This window comes from Elaeis guineensis, chromosome 1 (genome assembly GCF_000442705.2).
Source record: "Elaeis guineensis isolate ETL-2024a chromosome 1, EG11, whole genome shotgun sequence".
In the NCBI taxonomy this organism is placed as follows: domain Eukaryota; kingdom Viridiplantae; phylum Streptophyta; class Magnoliopsida; order Arecales; family Arecaceae; genus Elaeis; species Elaeis guineensis.
Window position 1 is genome coordinate 175,885,804 of NC_025993.2, and position 14,201 is coordinate 175,900,004.

General features: G+C 34.5%; 1 protein-coding gene across 2 annotated transcripts in view; it reads left to right on the forward strand.

Moving 5' to 3' along the window:
• Positions 1–3,108: 3,108 nt before the first annotated feature.
• Positions 3,109–14,201, forward strand: part of LOC105039769 (potassium transporter 7) — a 34,233-nt gene continuing 23,140 nt past the window's right edge. For both annotated transcript variants that reach the window (XM_010916033.3, XM_010916034.3), the window contains exons 1-4: positions 3,109–3,571; positions 3,992–4,220; positions 4,303–4,551; positions 4,686–4,736. In XM_010916033.3, coding sequence (XP_010914335.1) covers positions 3,320–3,571; positions 3,992–4,220; positions 4,303–4,551; positions 4,686–4,736 — 781 coding nt within the window. In that variant the 5' untranslated portion in view covers positions 3,109–3,319. The remainder of the gene's footprint in view (positions 3,572–3,991; positions 4,221–4,302; positions 4,552–4,685; positions 4,737–14,201) is intronic.

A 14,201-nucleotide genomic window follows, 5' to 3' on the forward strand; every position in this document is an offset into this window, starting at 1 on the left:
TTTTCATAAATCTTTTGACCTCCGATCTATTCTTTTCAAGATCACACACTTGCTTAATAATTGGTCCATACTGTGTAAGCATAAATATTTGGCTGGTTTCTGTAAATTTTGAAATTTGTTCGATTCTCTTACGACACCTTCAATTACTTGAGTCATCTTCTACCGTGGTTGCTTCTGACTATGCCTGTTGTTGCTCCTCATGACTTCTTGAGGTTTATGTCTTTCTTTTGGCTGGTTGGTAGTTTTTTTTAAATGCAAGTTCTAATGAGTTGGTCGCTCACTCAGTCCTCTTCGGCTTTGTTCTTTCATTCGGATTCCTTTAGGCAATTTAGTGATCAGTAACAAGATCTTGTCGCTTGCATTCCATTAATGGAATAGATACTTTCTCTGAGCCGCTCTTTTTTTTGCTAACCGTTCTTTTGACTCTCCTTTTCCCCCTCTGTTGCATATTTTTGTCCGACTAGGATTCACTTAGGATCCCTTTATTTTGGTATATTTTTGTATAGTTCTTTTTTTTTTTAATAAAATTTGGTAAGTAATGTGGAGAACTCCCATTACTTTCCTTTTAACTCAAGAAAAAAAAGGGTCCACACTTAGTCTAATCATATTGGGTCATTTGCAGCCAACAACCAGACTTAGAGCAAACGTTAGTCTTGTGCAAACAAATCATAGCAAGGCCAAGAAGCTATCATTTATCTACTATGTCCCTGTCCCCTATCATAATGTTTTGATGTAACCCATTCCCCATTTAAGAGGAACATATGCTTGATCAAAGATTAGTGTGTGAGAATGTTATAACCATCCTGGGAAACCTACATGATGCGATGACAGCAATGTTTATTTTGATGCTTTATGGTCATCTTCAGTCACCAATTTGATATCGGTTCACGATGATTTTGCCTTGTTCTAGACAATAAATTAATATGAATCCGCTATGAAACCCTTATATACTTTAAAAAAAAAAAACAGCAGCTAATTCTACCCAATCGAATTTCTAATTGGGTTACTAGGGATTATGAGCGCATCTCTTGGAGCGATCATCCAGAGGAAATAAAAGTAATAATTTAAAAAATAAAATGATTTTTGGCGATGTCACATCTCTTAGAATTAAACATTATCTTTGAAACTAGCATTAAAAATTGGAATTATGATTATCATTCCATATCATGAATTAATTTAAAAGCTATATGGATGTAACAGTGTTTTATCTAGATTTTCTTTTTTCAACTATGCATTGGGATCCATGTTTTCTTATTTTTTCTTACTTATAATTATGTATAAACTAGATATGAAACAAAATATAGAAAGTTATATTTACATATTTCTATTTCAAGTCATTCAAGTTGCAACCAATTTTATGTTTGGTTACTGAAAGTTCATTGAACACCTTGATTTTTCGAAGACCATAAGATTCATTGTAGCTAGAATATAACCTATAATACGCATGGTATCCTTTTTTTCTATTATTTTTAAAACACAATAAAATAATATAATAAATTATAATAAATTAAAAATTTTAGTGGCCAAATTTTTATTGCGTGTTAAACAATGAACTTTACTGATAGTCAAGTATGAACTCTTGTCATCAATATCATCATCCACATCCATATATTGAATAAAGAATTTATACAAGCTAGGTCTTTGTGCCTATCATTAAAACTGATCTTATTAATGTTGATTTAGTGTGGATACAATTTTGTTTTATATTTTTCATCTACTTTTGAAATGCAATATAATAATATAATAAATTATAATAAATAAAATATTTTAATGATCCAATTTCTATTGCATGTCATGAACTTTTATGATGGTTGAGCATAAGCTCTCATCATTTGTACTGGTGTTATTAATTTTAGAATCCATATGATGAGGGAAGAACTCTTTACAAATTAAGGCTCCATGTAGAAACTCATGTTATAAATGTTGGATGGTTAATAGAAAACTCTTATGAAGAAATTTTTGTTATTAATATTGACATCATTAATACCAATCTAATGCACGATCTTTTTCTCTTTTTTCAACTATTTGTGGAATATAATATAATAATATAATAAATTATAATAAATAGAAGACTTCAATAGCTAAATTTGTATTACATATTAATCAATAAAATCTAATAGATTTGATAGATTTTATTTATTTTCATAGTTAGGGAATTTGACTCACCATGATATAATTATCGGAGTTCAAATGTTTGAGATGCAATATCCAAGATATAAAAAGTTATTTTAATTATTGAGCTCCCTGGCGGCATATAGTATACTCTATATAATTTGTTTGTTTGATTACCAATCCGACCACCCTATTATTTCTAACTATATACAAGATTTGAATTAACTCGAGCTTGCAATTGTGCTAGAGCTAAATTAGGACAATGAAATCAAATTCAATGTGAGATAAAAATTACAGATCAATGTATAGTCGAACCTGATAAGATCATACTGAGTTACCTAAATTGGTCAAAAAATTGTCACCCCAATCAGAACCTGAGACCTAAAAACATAAAAAATATAATACAGCCACGGATCAAAAACTAGGTAAACACGATAAAATATTCGTTGCAATGGTGATATCATGTCACCGTTGTAATAAATTAATAAAAAGTTAAAAATAAATAAAATACACGGGATAGTATGGGATATTATCTATGAAAATCAATGTAATACACGATAATCAATGAAATATAAAAATTTTTATTAATTTATTATAAATTTGACATGATATCATCATTGCAATGAATATTTTTTTTCAAACCACCGTCCAAAGTCCAATTGTTTCATGTCATGCTCAAGAAGAAAATCTTGATGACTAACTGTTAACCCATCAAATTTGTCTGCCTACGTACATTGATTTACCACCCGACGGTAGCAACTTCTTTTTGAAGCTAAGCACCCACCTTCATCCACCATTAATTACCAATTTCCATCAAACCAAGTTTTGAAGCTACGTGCGGACCAGTACCACGAGTCATTTTCCATCAGCAACCTGGACCACAACAGTCAAACCGGTTCAGCCTTGACCCAAATCAAAAGCCTTGCATTTACCAGGCCGAATCGGATTTCGAACCGCTTGTTCCGAAACAGCGCGCTGGCCCCAGTGGTTTACGGTTTTCTCCCTGCTTCGCCATCTATGGGCTTTCGAGAAAACTGTCCTAAAATCTCACGGTTTTTCTCAGCTTTCTCCATCAGGTCGATCTCTCCTCGATCTAAGCTTCGTCGGTTTGCGGCCGATTCCTTTCCACTTTCCATCGGAAGTTCCTTTGTTCTTCATCTATGTCGTAAAAAGTTCCAATTTTAGATCAATTCTGGTTGAGTTCTCCATGGCGGAAAGCTCGGGGAGGGCGAATGGGTGGTTGGCGAAGATGGATTCCTCCGAATCGAGGTGGGTCTCTCAAGGTGAGGAATATTCTAGCGAGGAAGAGGAAGAAGAGGAAGAGTTGGTTCGCCGGGCTGTTTTCGAGTCGGAGGAAGAGGACAGCGGGACCCGGAGGTTGATTAGGACCGCCCCCCGGCTCGATTCCTTCGATGTCGAGGCGCTCGACGTCCCCGGAGTTCAGAGGAATGAGGTCGAGGTAGAGTCTGATCTCCAAGTTAATCTTTTTTGGTCTGTTTCGTGAATTTTCACGGACCGTTTTTATTTGGATGCAAAAATTTGTTCAGTTATCGTACCGGAAGGATAAAGTTCTAAAATATTGGTTGAGTTTTGAGGAAAGATTGGATTTTGCATACTGAGTCTGTTAATTTGGGTAGAAATAGCCAGTTCTTTTTGTTTATCGAGAATTTGGATTTCTAAGGTCACTTTGAAATGAACTATCAACTAGGTGATTGTTATTCTACCATATCATCCAAAACTCTGCTTTTGTTTACAAGAGAGTAGTGTCTGAGTTCATCTTTTATTTCATGAGCCTTTTAACTAATAACTGTATAATATTCTGATTTCTGATTTGGTTTAACGTGCAAGTTGTTCCTGGTTCTTGTATACATAATTGCAGGAACTTGACTTGCGCAAGAACTTCATACTTGCTCTTCAGACTCTTGGTATTGTGTTTGGGGATGTGGGAACGAGTCCATTGTATACTTTTGATGTTATGCTTCATCAATCACCAGTTCGTGTGAAGGAGGATGTCATCGGAGCGCTGTCTTTAGTTCTATATACTTTGATTCTGATACCGCTGGTGAAGTATGTGTTGGTGGTCATTTGGGGCAATGACGATGGTGAAGGTAGGTTGGAGATTGTGAATGAGGTCATTTATGCTGGATGGAATAGCTGTTGTAATTTGTAAATTATGCCACAATTTTGCAGGTGGCACATTTGCTTTGTATTCATTGATATGTAGACATGCAAAGGTAAGTCTTCTACCAAACCAATTGCGTTCTGATACCCACATATCAAGTTTCCGCCTCAAGGTTCCATCACCGGAGCTAGAGAGGTCTCTAAAAGTTAAGGAGCATCTTGAGTCTTCATTGATGCTGAAGAAACTGCTTCTTATTTTGGTGCTTTTTGGCACTTCCATGGTCATAGCGGATGGAGTTGTCACCCCAGCAATGTCAGGTTCACATAGATTTCATTTTGCCTTACTTATTATTAGATACTCCTGATGTATGTATGTATTATTAAAGCGTATTTGATTTTGCATTGCTCTTTATTGATTTTTATATATATGTATTTTTTTCTTTGAAACACAGTATTGTCAGCTGTGGGTGGTCTGAAGGTTGGAATAGCTAGCTTTGAAAAAGGTGATCCTCTAAATTTTTGCTACATTTGACTCCAGCTATAGAAATATACATGGATATCTTTTCTTCAGCATATTGTTGATTACCAACTTGTGGAGTATGAAGAAACATTAGTCATTGTGAAATTTGAATATAACTCACAGAAATTATTGCAAGAACACATGGAAATTTTGCCTTAGTATGACTGGAACTAAGAAAATTCAACTTTATTATTAGATTACAATATTTAGTGATGAAGAAAATCAGGCATAGTCCATTAGCTCTTTAATACAGCAAATCTTGTAAGGTAGTTCAGGTATCCCTCACCCTTCCGACAAAGCACTTAATTTTTTCCCTTGATGGTTTATTAATTGGTGTTTGATATCAAATTTATGCAAGAAGATTGTGACTTATAAGGTTTTCTGTTCTAGGCCTATACACATAGAACCTCCCTTCAGTTGCAAGGCATTCTTCAGACTAAATTACAGACCAAATATTTAAAATGAGTCGCTCTGAATTATGAAGATCAACTTTGATGGCCTCATGATCCTTTCTCAATATCATATTTTGTTGACCTACCATTTGCAATAAAGAAATTTAGAGCCTAACCAAGGTCAATGAAAGTTATGTATTTAATGCTGCTTGACTTTAATCCTTATTCAAGTCTTTTAGACTTGCTGGTAGTCATGATGGTGGTTGCATCAATTTCTTTGACATACTGCAATTGCCTATATATGCTTGCATGCATGCATACATTAAGAAGCAAGTTGGTGGAGGCAAGCGAATAGTTTGTAGAAGATCAATGCTAAATAACATGTTTTGATATACATTAAGAAGCAAACCAGTATGGGTTGAGTGAATCTTTTATAGATTACCAATGGTAAACTAACATTCAATTTCTGAAACAACCTGAAGAAACAAGATTAACCCTCAGAGATAGGTTGAGTCAATAATTCATAGAATAGTAATGCTAAAATAACATACAATTTTCAGAAACAGCCCTGAAGAAACAGGGTCAGCGGACATGATATTTTTGCTGACAGGGTTCCATCCACTTATGCATGCGATCTTCAACCCTAACTGTGATTACATGGTCACTAACCTTGTTTCTTTATTGGTTATTTGTGAAGGTTGTATATTGTTTTAACATTTTCTTTTATAGAAATTTTGATTATCTCTGCAGCTTAATCTTCAACTGAAGAACCTAATTTGCTTGATTTTTAATAGAATTAGGTTGTTAAGTAACGATACCTCTTTTCTACCTATATTCATTGGTGCTCCTAGTATGTTGCAAGATTTTTCTTTCTGCTCATGTACATCCAACCATATGTTATGTAAAAATAAATATAGGCAAAGATGTAATGCACAAACAGAAATGATGTTTAATTGTATGACTTGTCCTACATGTGTCAATTAGATGAGTTTTTTAGTCAAATTTTGAGAGTATCAGTGCAATGCGAGATTTTAAGATTGGTTACTGAAATTACTCCTAGTGCTGCAAGTCTCCGGGTTGATGTTGGTTGTCCATCGACGTGAAGCTTGGGTCCGGTCGGTGGGGCACTTCCTCTCGAGGAAACCTGCAATGGAAGGCCACTCATGCCGAAGGTGCTCCGATGGGGGACCCTTCGATGCTTAAGTTAGCCGGAGCTTGAGAACAAGAAAGAAAGAAGAGAGAAAGATGTGGAGAGAGTGTAGATACTGTTCTCTATGGCCGTGTTTGCCTGTTTACCTTGGTGTTGGTTGTTTATTTATATAGAGACGGAGCTGTAGGCTGTTATGCCTAGATTCGGAAGGCTATTAGATCCTAGTATTATAGATTGTTAGGCCTTAATAGGGTAGGATGTTAGGATAGGAAATCTATCCACTAACCTACTGATCATGGTTTTTGTCATTGCGACAGTTGTCCACATTCTGAAAATCATTGGAAGATTCCGACGACCTAACCCTGCCATCGGGATGGTTGGTGGCCTGAGGTTGGTATGGCAGCGGGGTGCACCCTTGATTTGGATCCGAGGTTGATTGAATGCATAAGAAGTCATAATCTTCAAGGCGGTATTGTTAGATGTTAGGGTTGGTATTCACCAAATTAGCATTTAGTTGGTGATGGGGTCGGTTGTCACTTGAGTAGGGATGGCAACGGATAGGATTTGGGTCGGATATTGTATTATCCATCTCCAAATTCGAACTTAATATCCTATACTCAAATCCTACTCAATATCCGATCGGATAAGAAAAAAGATACCCATCCCCATATCCAATGGATTCGGGGATATTCATGGGCAATCCATTTCTCCATACCCAATCCGTACCCGCTCCATACCCATCCCATATCCAAAAATAAATAAGTAAAATAATTTTATGCATATTATCAATCAAAAATAGAATTACCAATTCAACATAGAACATAATTTATAAGTCTAGATTTATAGAAATCAAACATAGAAATAGAATTATATTTCAATATAGAACATATAAACAATCAAAATAATTTTCTGCATATTATCAATCAAAACAGAATTATCAATTCAACATAGAATATAATTTATAAGTCCAGATTTATAGAAATCAAACATAGAAATAGAACTACCATTCAACATAGAACATAACCATTAAGTCCATTATTTCATCCATGAAAATTTAGTATACTACTGAAAAAGTAGTGAATTTGAATATCAAACTTCTAAATAATTTCACGAAATGACAACTGCAACTCCACAAATCATTCAAGGCAAATAGTAGGCTCTGCAACAAGTAATTAAAAGAAATGAATATGTAATTAAGTAAATATATGTAACAAAGTTAGAAAAACAATCATAAAGTGAAAATATTATTACCTGAACAATCGAAATGACCATCATCATCATCATCATAATTATTTGTAGCTAATGATTCATCTATTGATGATTCAAAATAAGATAAACACATTAATATAATGAAAGTACATAAACTAATAGACAATGTTAAATTTAATTTATCTTTCCTTCTACAAGCCAATAACCAAGTTTGAGCACACATCAATGCCTCAATTGTTTTTGTATGGAGTCGGCTTCGATGAGGACTCACAAGTCTGCCACTTGTACTAAAAGCAGATTCAGAAGCAACTGTAGATACAGGAATAGCAAGTACATCTTTAGCAATAATTTGTAATGTAGGATACTTTAGTCCATTTTGCTTCCACCACACCAAAATATCAAAATCATCAGACCAAGACAACACATCATCCTCTAAATAATGATCCAACTCAGTCATAATTGTTACTTTAGCTTTTTTTTACTTTAAATAAAAGAAAGTAAAGCACTATCATCATAATCAAGCTTTGACTTAATGGTTGATTGTCCCTCACTATCTTTAATATTTTCTGCATTTGAAATGTTACCTGACTTGTAACTCTTCAGCAAATTATTTAACAATGTCCGAATTTTATCAACATACTTGGGAGCTTCTTCCTTCCTAAAGACTTGTTCAAAATAAAACTCAACCAAACTCATCTTATATCTTGGGTCTAAAATTAAAGCAACACCTATTATCTCATGCACAACACTCCAATATTTATCATATTTATCATATTTATCCAACATCTTCATTACCATTTCATGTATTACTTCATCCTCAAACAACCATTCTCCTAAAGCCAACTTAATTTGACAAATTTTTCTAAAATACAAGTTGGTAGTAGGATAGTTTGTCCCTGAAAATAACTCAGTAACAATATAAAAAATCTCCAATTTTTCACAAACTTTTCGAGCCAACTCCCAATCACTCTCACTAGGTGAATACTTATATTGAGATTCACATTGTCTCAATCGAGCAAAAACACCCTTATATTGAATAGCAGTTTGAAGCATCAATTAAGTAGAGTTCCACCTTGTTGGACAATCCAAACATAATTTTTTACTAAAAAAAATCCGTAATTGTCTAACAGTTTCTTCGAACTTTTCAACTCTTTTAGGAGTTGCAGTCCAATATGCTACACTATCTCTTATATTCTCAAGATTATTTTTTATCACATCCAAACCATCTTTGACAATCAAATTCAAAATATGGGTACAACAACGTATGTGTAACATGGAACCAGATTGCAATAAGTAATCAACTTGTAATTTATCTTTCACAATACCAATCAAAGCATCATTTGTTGAACAGTTATCCAAAGTAATAGTTGACAACTTTGTATCCACATTTTAATCCAATAAACAATCAACCAATACTTTAGCAAGAACATTACTAGTTTGCGGACAAGGCACATAGATAAACTTATTAAAAATTTAATAATTCATAATTAAAAAACAATCACATAAGTATAAAATATTATAAAACAGCACTAAGAAAATATTAAAGAGTTCGGTATCTCAAAAGTTGGCTTTGTAAAGCTCATGAGTTATCAATAAAATGTGCTGTGACGGCCATAAATCCCTTTTTTTGGGTTAAAACTGCCCACATGTCCGTTGTTATGGCAATTCTACTACCATTATTCTCTAAGATCTTCATCATCTTGTTTCTTTCAAAGTCATAGATCTTAAAAATATCACTTTTTATAGTGTTGTGAGATGGACACTTGAAAAGTGGTTGAAGTGTATTGAGAAATTTTCTAAACAGATCATGATCCACCATTAAAAGAGGATATTCATGTACTTTAATCATAGATGTCAAGTCTCTCCTTGCATTTGCTTGATCAAAAGCATGATTAACTGTCTCTTTTAACATCCGTACTTAACAGTATTTGTCTTATGTCCTTTGTGCTTCTTTTCGGACAAGATTTCATGTGTTGATGTAAATGATTTGTTCCATGCTTCAAAGACCCTCCAAGTAACTTGTGACAATAATTGCATTCTGCTTTATCCATTCCATTGATTTTTTTCTTTGTAAAGTGATTTCAAACCACGCTTCTTTGCTTTCCATGCTTTACAGTTGAGTCATGTGCATCTGCCACAGAAATCGGTTCAGATGAAGCACCCACGGCATTCGATGTAGATGTAAAAGTTGTACTAAAAGTGAAAGTTCCTTGTGGCATTGAAGGATTAGATCCTTCCTCTAATCCTTGAGAAAAACCTCCATTTTTGGGATCATAAGAGCTAAATATTTCTTCCGACGTCATTAATAAACTGCCATGAGAAAAATTATGCACAAGACACAAATAAGCAACTACTCTGTAAATTTATAGCATTTTATATACCTATGCAGCTTCAAAGATATGCAGATAGTAAAAGATCATAATATAATTTTTTAATATTAAGTCAGGAAAACAAATGAATAGTAGGATTGGTAATATCTATGGAGTACTTATCAATGGAACAGATAACTTTAATAATTTTTTATTTCTCTTTCAAATTATCATATGTGATGTATGACAATCACAGTAGAGACAGTAAAATAAAAACTGAGAGCACCTCCTTCGTCCCAAGTTTTTTTCACCTTTTTTGTTCCCTGCGTTTTCGAGCAAGGGTGGCAGGATTGGACCCGAGGTGGCGAGCAAAGGCGACACAGCTACGGGGCTTCACATGAGGCGACGAGCGGAGGCGGCGGAGTGGCGGCGAGCAGGGCCTGCAAGGCTGGATGTAAGGCGAGCAAGGGTGGCGGGGCTGGACACGAGGTGAGGAGGGGCGGTGGGGTTGGATGGAGGCGATGAGCAAGGGTGGCGGGGTTGGACGGGGGTGATGAGCAGGGGCGGCGAGCAGGGCTTGTGGGGCTTGATGCGAGGCATGGCAGGGCTGATGCGAGGCGGTGAGGGCGCGACTACGGGGCTTCATGCGAGGCGGCGAGCAAGGGCGGCGGAGTGGCGGCGACTGTGAGCAAGTCGTGAGGCGGCGGAGTGGCGACGAGCAGGGCCTGTGGGGCTTGATGCGAGGCATGACAGGGCTGGATGCAAGGCAGTGAGGGCGCGGCTACGGGGCTTCACGCGAGGCGACGAGCAAGGGCGGTGGAGTGGCGATGATTGTGAGCAAGTCGTGAGGCGGTGAGTAGGCTTCAAGCTTGACGCGAGGCGAGCAGGGGACGGCTGGATGGTGCGGAGGCATGGCTAGACGGTGAGATGACACGACTGGACGCGAGGTGAGCAGGGGACGGTTGGACGGCATGGCTAGACGGCGAGGCGGCACGGTGGGACGGCGATCAAGATTTAGAAGGCAGAAGAAAATTAAGAAATGTTAGGGATTTAGGTTTAGGGTTACTGGTTAGCGTATTTAATATATTACAATATGTTTTATCAAAAAATATATATTATAATTATTAATTTAGAGTTTAAATATTATAATTAATAATTTTGAGTTTATTCTAATTAATTTAGACATTATAATACTAATATATAATATAATTTTGAGTTTATTTCTAATTGAATTTGGATAATAGACATTAGTTGGTTAATGGTTTGCTTACTAAACTTATTTTATGAAATTATTATAATTTAATATAACACTTTACATTAAATTATATACTTATATTATAAAAATAAATACTATAGTTTATGTAATACTTATAATTGAAATTACTATAGTTTATGTAACACTTATTATATACTTATATGATAACAATATCAAATACACTCATTATATACTTATATGAGTCATTTATTACATTAATATTCACTGTACTGAAATTACTATAATTTAATATAACACTTTACATTAAATTATACACTTATATTATAAAAATAAATACTATAGTTTATGTATACTTATTATTGAAATTACTATAGTTTATGTAACACTTATTATATACTTATATGATAACAATATCAAATACACTCATTATATACTTATATGAGTCATTTATTACATTAAAATTCACTATATTGAAATTACTATAATTTATGTAACACTTATATAATAACAATATTGAATACACTTATATTACTTATTATATTGAAATTCACTATATTGAAATTACTATAGTTTATGTAACACTTATTATACACTTATATAATTAAAATATTGAATGCACATATACACTTATAAGTCCTATATTAGTTACTTATTATAAACTTAGCTGCAATATATGGTGAGAACATTTTACTTTCAATTTTTTACTTTACAACCAAGGCTACTAATTATTTTTATTATAAAATATATGTTAATGATTATCTAGTGTAGAAATAGTTATTTATTAGATTCAATTGTTTTATTGGCTTGATTGATATACACTTGATGTGTTTTTTTCATTTTAAACTTAATTTTTATGGGATGAATTAAAGATAAATCACTATCATGGGATGAATTGAAATTGTCTATTTGAAGACAAAACCATAATGAAGAAAAAAAAAGTTATTATTATTATTATTTTTGATATTTTGAATAAGTTTATATTCCTCATTTTATAGAGATGGAAGGGCATTATTTTTAAATAAAACAAGACTACCTCTATTAGGACTTGTTCAAAAAGACAAAGAATTCAAAATTATAATATTTTTAAGATATAAAAATATTAATTATCTTATTCTACAATAAAAATATTTAGTGAAAAAGAAGCTTGAGATACTAAAAGATAATGAGAATGAAGAAAAAAATATACAAATACAATTCAATAATTACTGAAACTAATATAATTATCACATTAACTATAAATTGAAGATTTATATATAAAGATAAATTATATATATATATATAGAGAGAGATCATCTATATATATATGTATATATATGTATGTATATATGTATATACATATATATATATATATATATATATATATATATATTCGGGTATGGGTTCGGATATTACCCATACCCGTAGGTTCGGATCGGATTCGAATAGAAAACAGCACTACCCATACCCTATCCATACTCATGCTATAGTTTTCGGGTTTTACCCAAATCCGAATCCAAATCTGGTCAAACCCTATTTTTCGGGTTTGACTGGATTTGGGTAGGGTACATACCCATCGGGTCGGGTCAATTTTGCCATTCCTACACCTGAGGTTGTTGGCTTGTACTATCTTTTCTTGGGTCGGACTTATGACGTGGTTTAGGTTATCTCGATTTTAAGCCGAAGTGCCTTAGTTGGCGAAAAATGGCTCATTCAAATGATTGATACCCTAACAACTCTCAACTATGAATATTATTATGATACTTAGTCTTCATTGATAGGTTTTAAATGCTTTGCACAATTATTGATAGCTCTTCTTGTTTCTCAGAGTACTTGTTTTTTCTGCTGTCTGACTGCTGTCGTAGGCGGTCAAAAATAAATCACTAACTTACTACTATATAGATAGTGTAAGTCAGATTCGTATCCACAGAGATCGTGTTAGTTACGGTTGAGTTGTTTTAATCTCAAATTAAAGATGAATAGAGGTTGATTAATTAGAAGACTACTAAATAAGCAAGCAAGAAAATAAACAGCTTAATTAAAGATTAACTTCAAATATGAGAGAAGTTCTCAGGATCTCAACTGTTTTCTTGTTCAACTGTTGGTACCCTTCTTAACATGCTTTTGCTTTGATATCTAAATAATAAAGATATAGCCTATCTTAGAGAGCAAGGTCCGTACTTGTTGGATCACGGCTCATCCCTTAAAGTTATAGGTTAGTCTAAATTATCTAGATACAAAAGAATAATTATAATCTAAAGATAATCTATCCCAAGAGTACAAACTGTATCCGTAGATCACGGTTTGTTTCAAGAGTCATAAATTATTCTAGATCCAAATTCTTATGCAAAGTAAAATAAAGACATGAAAATATGAAGCATGAAAAGTAAATCTTTATTGCATATCAAGAAGAAAATACAAAAGATTGAAAGTAAAAAATACTGTTTGAATAGATTACAGAGATTTTCTAAGAGTTAACGATTAGCCAGCCATGGGAATGCTCTTCATCATGATCTGCATCCTGGACTCTGGAGATTTCTTTCCTCAAACTTGGAGAAGACCTTCAGTAGCAAGAGGAGGAGATTTGGTGGAGAATAGGTCGAGGGAACTGGGTTTAGAAGAGGTTGGAAGGTGGAAGAGGGTTGTTGGAATTTTTAGGCTGTAGTCTGCAGGGCTGCAAAGGGAGAAAGGTTTTGAGAACTTTTTGGAGGCTTTTGGATGTGGGATTTTTATGGTTTGTAGGGGATTGATGGAGGTTTAGGACGGCAGAGTTTGAGGAAAAAAGGTTAGACTTATGGCCGATTAAAAATATGAGAAGACAGAGTTGGCGTGAAGAAGGACTGTGGCGTGGAACCTAAGGCTATGGGAAGGATAGAGAGATGATCTCCACAAGGGGGCTGATGATCCCAAGATGAAGGCCTTAGGGCACTATTTATATTGTGGGAGGTAGGGTGTTAGGGTTTGTGATGTGGGTTAAGAGAAGAAAGAGTGAGGGCGCAAGAGAGAGAGGCTTGGGCGGCACTAGGGTTTAGCGCATGGAGTCTTTGGCAGGGTGTTTTGCATGTAAGAAATAAGAGAGGGCATGGGAAGCATGAAGGATGTGTAAGAAAGAAAGAAATAGAGAGGGAGCGTGCATGAGGATGTTTTAACGTGAGAAAGGTTTTGATTGGGACGGCACATCATGTTGGGGTGGCAC